General features: G+C 32.5%; 2 protein-coding genes across 2 annotated transcripts; both read left to right on the top strand.

Annotated features, from left to right (window-relative positions):
* The first annotated feature begins 2,225 nt into the window (after window positions 1-2,225).
* LOC133821008 (mitotic spindle checkpoint protein MAD2) lies at window positions 2,226-3,896 on the top strand. The gene is made up of 7 exons (XM_062253548.1): window positions 2,226-2,480; window positions 2,581-2,596; window positions 2,706-2,836; window positions 2,998-3,118; window positions 3,233-3,336; window positions 3,444-3,565; window positions 3,654-3,896. The coding sequence occupies exons 1-7, from the start codon at window positions 2,408-2,410 to the stop codon at window positions 3,708-3,710; spliced, it is 624 nt and encodes a 207-aa protein (XP_062109532.1). The 5' UTR covers window positions 2,226-2,407; the 3' UTR covers window positions 3,711-3,896.
* Window positions 3,897-7,173: 3,277 nt separating this feature from the next.
* LOC133822312 (uncharacterized) lies at window positions 7,174-9,365 on the top strand. Its single transcript, XM_062254589.1, has 2 exons — window positions 7,174-7,516; window positions 8,317-9,365. Exons 1-2 carry the CDS (start codon window positions 7,378-7,380, stop codon window positions 9,261-9,263), a joined length of 1,086 nt encoding a protein of 361 aa, XP_062110573.1. The 5' UTR covers window positions 7,174-7,377; the 3' UTR covers window positions 9,264-9,365.

Here is a 9,365-nt window from a genome sequence, read left to right as displayed (position 1 = left end):
CACCGCCGATGTCATCTACGGTTTGTCTGCTTCTTCTTTATCTTTATTGTTTCAGATCTGATTTTTTACGATTTGGTTTTGTTTCTGAGTTTTTTGTGGACCTAGCTGTAACCAGTTACATTATTCAATCTTCTTATTCTTCTTCTTCCCATCTGATTTTGCATTTTAACTTTGATTTTGCACTTAAAATCTGATTTTTTTCTTCCAGCCCTAACTGTAACTGGTTACCATAACGATTTGTTCATGTTTTTTTGGTTCAGATTTGATTTTTTTTCCAAACCTGTTTAAGTAACCAAGTACCATGTGACTAATTCTTTTTATTAATATCTGATTTTTTTTTTAGATATAGATGTAACCAATTACGATAACGATCAATTTAGTTTTTTTTTTAGATCTGATTTTTTTTCAAACCTGACTATAATCAATTACGATTATGATCAGTTTATATTTTTTGTTTGGATCCTATTTTTTTTCCAGATCTGGCTAAGTAACCGGTTACCATCACAACTGGTTCCTTTTTTTTCAGATGTAATTTTTTTCAGACTTAGGTGTAACTAGTTACCTCACGATCAATTCAGTTTATTTTTTTAATATAAGTTTTTTTTCCAAATCTCACTAAGTATCCAATTACAATTCAGTTGATATTTTGATAATAGTACATTACTAAGAAAATCAATTTTTTTATAGTTGTAACCAATTACTACCACACCACTTCAAAAAGAAAACTGATTTTGATAGTGGTAACCAGTTACCACTCATCGCTAAATAAAAATTACTACGGATAAAATGTTGAAGAAAATATAAAATGGAAGAAAAGAAGAAGAATAAAAAAGCATGGTAAAGAAGGTCTTAGTTTTTTTCTTTTTAAAAAATGTTTTATAAAATATGAATGACAAATAGATTAAAATTAAAAAAAAAGGATAATGACGTCAAAACTACTCAAGTAGTTAAATACTCATGTAGAAATTTTGATGGCAAAACTACTTTAGTAGTGGATTTTCTTACACTTAACTTCATGTCGTTAAGTCAATTGTTAAAATTAACTTTGTGGAACACGTGTTAGCCTTCAATTCGTCCAAAATATTTTAAAAATAATTAAAAATATGTAAAAAATTCAGGAAAAAATAAAAAATTATTTTGATTGTTAAAAATAAAAATAATTAAAAATTTAGAAAAAAATTAATATTTTAAATTCCAAAAATTAAAGCAAGTATTTTTAAAACTAAAAAAAATTAATTTAATGAAAAATCTAAATAAAATAATGAAATTTCATTTTAATTTTGATCAAAATCTAAAAACAAACTAATTTCATGTTGATTAAAAATGAAATTTTTATGATTTTTATTTACATTTTTCATTAAATTAATGTTATTTTTTTAGTTTTTAAAATACAAGTGTTTAATTTTTTATGAATTTAAAATATGTTATTTCTTCAGGAATTTTTAATTCATTTTAAATTATTTAAAAATTAATTAAAAAAATAGACAAATTAGAGGCTCTCACGTGTTTCATAGGGTTAGTTTTATCAGTTGACTTAATAGCAGGGTGTTAAGTCCAAGAATTGCCACTAAGTAGTTTTGCTATTAAAATTTTTACTTAGGTATTTAACTGTAAGAATTATAAGTATTTGAATAATTTTGTCACTATTATCTCTTATAAAAACAACCTCAAAATATATTACGACTAGTTATACTAAAATATGATATACAAATAAAATATTATAAATATAAGAAAAAAAAACTACAAGAAAAATGTAAACAAAAAAAAATATGCTATAAGAAACTTAAGAAAAAAAAAGGTCACATTTTTCAAAGTTTTAAAAAAATTCTCATGTTTAGTTTAATTTCCTCACAATCTTTATACAAGTTCCAATTGACACAGCCTAATTATTTCTTTTTTGATTTTTAGCTCTTAATTTATTTATGATGAAAGGTCCAAAAAAAATTATTATTGCCAAGAAAATCATTATCATTATTAATAAATTAACACATATATAATTACTAAATTGAATTTAAGCTATAATGAAATATATTTTTCTAAAAACAACCATTCAGTTTCCTCCTATGTGACATCAAATTAGGGCCGTTGAAAGTGACATCCCATTAATCCCTAAAAAAACAAATATTAAATTCGAATAAAAGTGGGACCCACTTTTTCCTAATTTTTAAAATGTTACCGTTGGCCTCGAAAAGGTTCCAAAAATAAACTAGCCGTTGTTCTTCCACTCATCTCTTCACTGCTAAAAATCTGATCTTTATTTCTTCAGCCTCCAATCTCGCATCACTCAAAGTTCAATTTTTTCTCAATCATACTCGAAATCAAGCCCAACCCATTTTCCAGTTTCGTTTCTTGAACAAATACCATTTGTCTTTCTTCCTGAAAAAATAAGAGATTTCTTTCTTAGAAAATGGCTGCAAAGACAACAACTAAAGACATAATTACAATTCGAGGCTCTGCGGCGATCGTCAGCGAGTTCTTCGGTAGGTTTTTCTCTCGTGTGTGACTTTTCTTTGGATTCTTTTTACGTTCATTTGTCTGATTATTCTACTTTTAATTTTCTTTTGGATCACTTTTTTTCAGGCTATGCTGCAAACAGGTTAGGGTCTTTATCTCTTTTCTTGTAAATTAATATATACACACATATATATATATACAAGTATGTTGATCTGGGGTTTGGAACTAATGTTGAATGGATAATGATATAGCATTCTGTATAATCGGGGAGTTTATCCTGAAGAGAGTTTTGTAAAAGTGAAGAAATATGGGCTCCCTATGCTGCTTACCGAAGACGAGGGTGTCAAATCATTCATTTCCAACCTAAACGCACAGCTTTCAGGTTAGTCTATTCTGTTTGGATGCCTAGAAAATGTAGGAAAAGGGGATCAATTATCCATTTCATCATGTATGTTATCCTTGGCTTTGATCATGACATGGAAACAGTCGATTTCTGCCAATCTTTTGGATACTGAAATTTCAAATTTTGAATATTTCCAATAGAGTGGTTGGAAGCTGGCCAGTTACAAAGATTAGTTCTTGTGATAATGAGCAAGTCTACAAATGAAGTTTTGGAGAGGTGGAACTTCAGCATTGAGACCGATGGCGAGGTTGTTGAGAAAGGGTAAAAATAATTTAACTTCGTCAGCCAAACTTTTTCTTTTCTCTAAAGATTTTCTTTTCTTTACTTCATGTTATTTAATCTTGTTTTGTGTTTGTTTATTATTTGATTTCTCAGGGTGTCAAGGGAAAAAAGTGACAAAGAAATTATGAGGGAGATTCAAGCAATCATGAGACAGATTGCTTCTAGTATTACTTACTTGCCATGCCTTGACGAGCCCTGTAAGAAAGAAAGAAACAAACAAACAAATAACACTTGTTCACTCAGCTATGGTGAAATTACACTTTACATGTTACTTATTATGGTATTGTTTTTTGTTTGTGTTTAGGTGTGTTTGATGTTCTAGCATATACAGATAAAGATGTTGCAGTACCATTCACTTGGATTGAAAGTGATCCCAAACTGATTGCTAATCCCCAGATGGTGAAATTGCATTCTTTTGATACAAAGGCAAGTCTTGGAAAATATGAATTTTAAATATGGTTTGATACAAATTATGGATTTTGATTGAGTGGATTGTTGTGTTGGGTTTATGCAGATTCACAAGGTCAACACTCTAGTATCATACAAGAATGATGAATGGGATGAGGAGTAGTGAGTAGAGAATAATAAGACAAGACCTCCCTAAATGGTGTTTTCTCTATGTCTTTCCTTTGAATTTGAGGGAGTGTGAGAGTTGTGAATCTTTTATTCACATTTTGTATCCAGAGTGGGCGTTGTACCAATGTCTTGTATTCGTTTTTTGTGTCGTTTTTAATGAAGAAGTTGCTTCTTTCGTCAATGGCTGCATAAATAACAAGAAACCTTTCACAACTGCTATGCATATGCCATATCATTTGATTTGACTAGTGTGATATTAATAAAAATGACAAGAAAAACGAATCAAGCTAAAATTCTAGTTTTAGACTCAACGTTTACGGGGGAATTAAAGAATATATAGAGTATTTGAAATGTTTTTATTTTTTGCCACGAGTCTTAAAATTCTTTGCAAAATAAAATAGTAGTAAATTTCAGAAAAATCTGCTAACAATGGCATCAACCAATAATTGAATCTCTAACTTGGGAACAATAATCCATGAATAAAAAAGAACTAACCAACTTGGAACTAAGAGTTAACACTTGTTTTCAAGTCTGTTACAAGTAGTTACTGTTGTTACTCACAATTAGAGAATGTATCTCAAAGACTTGCAAAATTTACCAGCCTTGAGAATTAGCCTTTATTTATATGCAAAAGATTACAAGAACAGTTGGTTAATAAAAGAAAGGTTACAACTGTTTAAGTGTAAATAACAACCAAAACAGATTTAACTAATCTTTACAACGAATTAACCAATTGAGCTACTGTATAGCTTATCATCCCCCTCAAGCGAAATGGTGTTGACCACACTTTGAGCTTGGATTTTAAGTAAGCAAATCGATCACAAGACAAAGCTTCTGTTAAAACATCAGCTACTTTGTTGACAGAGGGAACATATCGCACGTCAAGTTGCATGGCCAAGATTTGATCTCTAACAAAATGAAGATCAATCTCGATATGTTTTGAGCGAGCATGGAAGACAGGATTTGCAGCCAGTGATGCAGCTCCTTGATTATCAACCCAAATGATTGGAGCAGCTGGAAGTAATACATGAAGTTCAGCTAAAATGGATGAGATACATTTCACTTCAGCAGCTGTATTTGCAAGTGCTCGGAACTCACTTTCCGTACTCGACCGTGCCACAACTTGCTGCTTCTTTGCAGACCAAGAAATGAGATTGCTGCCTAAGTAAACGGCATAGCCACCTGTGGATCTTCGGTCATCTGGACAGCTAGCCAATATGCATCAGAGTAAGCATAAAGACAGAGATTCAAGGCAGGTTTTAGGAGCAAACCTTCATGAATCGTCCCTTTGAGATAGCGTAACAGTCTTTTACAGGCTTCCCAATGGACTGTGGTAGGAGCATGAATGAACTGACTTAATTTGTTGACAATGAAAGCAATGTCAGGCCTGGTTAAAGTCAAATATTGCAAAGCTCCTACAGTGCTCCTGTACAGTGTGTGATTAGAAAAAGGTTCACCAACAGTAAGTGACAACTTGTGAGCTGAACAAGTCGGGCTCGGGCTAGGCTTAGCACCATCCATTTTCAACTTGACCAACATATCAGCTATATACTTGGACTGTGATAGGTACATAGACACAATTAGAGAATGTATCTCAAAGACTTGCAAAAGTTACCAAGCCTTGAGAATTAGCCTTTATTTATATGCAAAAGATTACAAGAACAGTTGGTTAATAACAGAAAGGTTACAACTGGTTAAGTGTTATTAACAACCAAAACAGATTTAACTAATCTTTACAACGAATTAACCAACAGAGCTTATAGCTTATCACTCATTTATGTTACCACGTACTGTCTGTAACTTCATTAGCAGCAGCCTATTCGTGGTAAACATACAATTCAGTTTAGGAAAATACATTTCTACTTTTTTCTCCTTCTTTTGCTTTGTGTCTTCTCCTTCTTCTACACCAGTGTGGACATAATTTATGTGTAAAAAGTAGGTGTTTGAAAAGAAATTGCCAACCCATCGAAATTGTACGCACCACACACTTTTAAAATATTTGCAGTACAGTACAATGTAGGTTGTATATGAAAATTTATAAGCATAGCTAAAACAGTTTCGGTTCAATGTAAATATTTCAATTTGTTGTTGTTGCTATGATTTTTATATTTTAATTATTTGGTAACTTTTATTTTGGGATGTAAGTTTTGTTATATTGTTTATGTTTGATTAGAATTGTTAAAAATGTTAGAACAATTATTATGAAGAGTTTATATTTTATTTGGATTTTAAAGTTTATTCAACGCATGACATTTGTACGTCCTGAAATTCAACACGAGTCATTTAGACAACTCGAATACAGCTGGCTAGCCAAGAACTGTAATAGATGATCCACAAGTTCATATTCCCTCTGTAAAGACAGCGCGATCCTCAGGTAAATAGCACGAGCTGATGAATACAAAGCAATAGGCACGAGCTGGAAACACTTATGAAGCATGGCATCCGAGACATGAGCTGACGTTGCACTCAACTCGGGGGATGCTAAAGATCTGTCATTTCCCTGGATCTTTATAAACCTGGATACGTTATATAAACGTGCGTGGACAGACATTATATGTCCACAAATCCCTGAATTCCCGGACACGTAAGATAATCGTGCATGATCAGACATCCCATGTCTGTTTATCCCTAACGACCCATGATCAGTTTTTCCAAATGATTAGACCATACCTTAATATAAATTGTAATAATTATATTTAATGTGAGACAGGTCACACGAGGGATTTGAATTCACGTGATGACCCCAATGCATATCCAGGGATTTTTCTCTATAAATACTAAGACCTTGGATAGGGGAAAGGGTTGTTTTTGTGTGATACAAAAACTCTGTCAAACTATAGAGAGATATACAGTAATAATACAGACTCGTGGACTAGGAGATTTTAACATCTGAACCACGTAAAAAGGGACAAGTATTCTTGATATTTTGTTTCTAGTATTTTTTAAGTATCATTTTCTTATTACGGTTTACCATTAAGCACTAATCCATCCCAACTATTTTCATAATTCACTATTAGCAAAAAACCGCGTCAACAACATTATTCAATTCAATCTATAAAAATAGATTCAAACCGCACCACTTACACTGCAAACAACACTAATTCTACTCTTTTTTTTTTTACATTTTACTATTATTATAAAAAAAATATACGGTTTTTTAAATTTTAATTTCATTTTTACTACTAATTGTTTGATCGACTAGATTTTAAAGAGCTCTTAAATCTGGTATACATTGATTAATGTTAAGTATATATTTATGTTACGTCTAAAACATTATCTTCGAAGATTAAAACCTTATTTTGAAGGAAACAAAATCCAAAATGGTAAAAATATATATATATAAAAAATCTATAGACGAGCTTGGTATTGGGCCTGGCGGCCCAAATGTACTATTAACAGCTGAAACGACGACGTAACGTTGCGTTTGTTTGTTGTGTCTTGGAACGAAATCATCGGGTTGTTGTCTTCTTCCCCTACTCTTGTTTTTGTTTTTGCAGAATATCTAATCCTGAATCCATTTTCTGAGGAACTGGAAGACCATAAACCCTAGTCCACCATTAACGTCCTTTAACCAGCTCCAACTTGAGCTATCTCCTACTCTATTTTTCATAAGGGGGCTGTGACTTTATAGCCATTTTTTCTTATCTGCATTTCTTCTGGCAATGAAGGTCTCCGTTAGAGCCTCTTCCTCTCTGTACCAAGTTCCCCTTTGCTTTATCAATGGAGGTGCATCTTCTATTCTGAGAAATACCTCAAACCCACCAGCTGTTTCCTTCAGCTCTACAGCTCACTCATTCTCAGGTACACATATTAAATACCTTCAGCAATACATGATACTAGTACTTCAGCAATAACCAATTGTTATTAACTCTGATGCTTTACTTTTTAGGTTATTAAGCTTATTGATGAGTTTCTATCTCTTGAGTATATATATGAGAAATACAAAATTATGTTTTCTTTTTTGTTTTTTGATATCCAAATTTCAAAATGATTCTCCATGTTTGCACCAAACTCAGTTTAGTCAGCTTTTTTAGTTATATAATTACTTTCTGATTTCATGTAGTTTGGTACTATTACTTCAGCAATAACCAATTTCTATTAGCTTTGATGCTTTATTTTTTGGGTTATTAAGCTTATACACGAGTTTCATATCTTTCGAGTATATGAGAAATAAAAATATGTTTTGTTTTTTAATATCAAAATTCCAAAATGGTCCTCCTTGTTTGCACAAAAATAGTTTAATCAGCTTTTTTAGTTATATATTTACTTTCTGATCTCATGTAGTTTGGTACTATTACTCCAGCAATAACCAATTTCTATTCTTTGATGCTTCTTATAGATGAGTTTTCAATCTTTTGAGTGTATGAGAAATAAAAAATTATGTTTTTTAATTTTTGGGAATATACCATTGTAGTATGTTGTAGTTTATCTTGAAACCAACTTAGTACCTATTGTTTAATTAATACTATTTTAGTACTTTGTATTAATCAAAGAATAGGATACTAAGTTGGTTTTTGGACAAACAATAAGATACTAAATTATATATATATATATATTCTTCTTCTTTATATCCAAATTCTTACTATAAGCTTTTCAAGCAGCTTGTGGCTTTTGCAGAATGATTCCTCATAATAAAATTACAAGGAACAGAGAAATGTTATTGGCAATGTGCAACTCCTGTGTAACTAGATTCTATGGCACTCACAGTAAAGCCAAAGCTTCAATTTTTCCTAGTAGCAAGTCTCATCATAGAAACTCAAGAACCTTAACGTCACTAGCATTGGCTGCACATGTTTCACCATCTGATACACCTCAACGATCTGAGGAGTGGTTTGCCCTTCGTAAGGACAAGCTAACCACAAGCACTTTCAGCACTGCATTGGGCTTTTGGAAAGGACAGCGTCGAATGGAGCTTTGGCGCGAGAAGGTGTTTTCATCAGAGGTCAAAATTATACAAGGTGCACAAAGATTTGCTATGGATTGGGGTGTTCTCAATGAAGCAGCAGCTATAGAAAGTTACAAAAGCATTACAGGCCGGGAGGTTGGTTCACTTGGATTTGCAGTTCATGCTGAGGAGCGATTTGATTGGGTTGGTGCCTCTCCTGATGGTGTTATTGAATGCTCTCCGGAGGGCGGGATTCTGGAAGTGAAATGTCCTTATAACAAGGGTAAGCCTGAGATGGGATTGCCTTGGTCCAAAATGCCTTTCTATTACATGCCTCAAGTGCAGGGTCAAATGGAGATTATGGATAGAGAATGGCTTGACTTGTACTGTTGGACCCCAAATGGAAGCACAATATTTCGTGTGTGTAGGGACCGTAGTTATTGGGAGTTAATACATGGGGTTTTGAGGGAGTTTTGGTGGGAAAATGTAGTTCCAGCTAGGGAGGCTCTCTTGCTGGGCAGTGAAGAAGAGGCTGAGTCTTATAAACCGAGTTCAACACACACAAAAACAGGGCTTGTGATTCACAAAAGCTTAAAGTTAGCAGATGAATCAAAGTTATTATGTAGAGAGATAGCAGGGCATGTAGAATTTTATGGATTGTAGCCGCATGTTTTATTTCCTCCATTTGATCATTGAACTATATAGAAATCGATTTTCTAATTAATCATAAATTGAGTATCAAAGGTTCCTTTCTTTTATGGTGTC

Source organism: Humulus lupulus, chromosome 3, assembly GCF_963169125.1.
Source record: "Humulus lupulus chromosome 3, drHumLupu1.1, whole genome shotgun sequence".
Taxonomy (NCBI): domain Eukaryota; kingdom Viridiplantae; phylum Streptophyta; class Magnoliopsida; order Rosales; family Cannabaceae; genus Humulus; species Humulus lupulus.
This window is presented reverse-complemented; position numbering and strand designations above follow the sequence as displayed.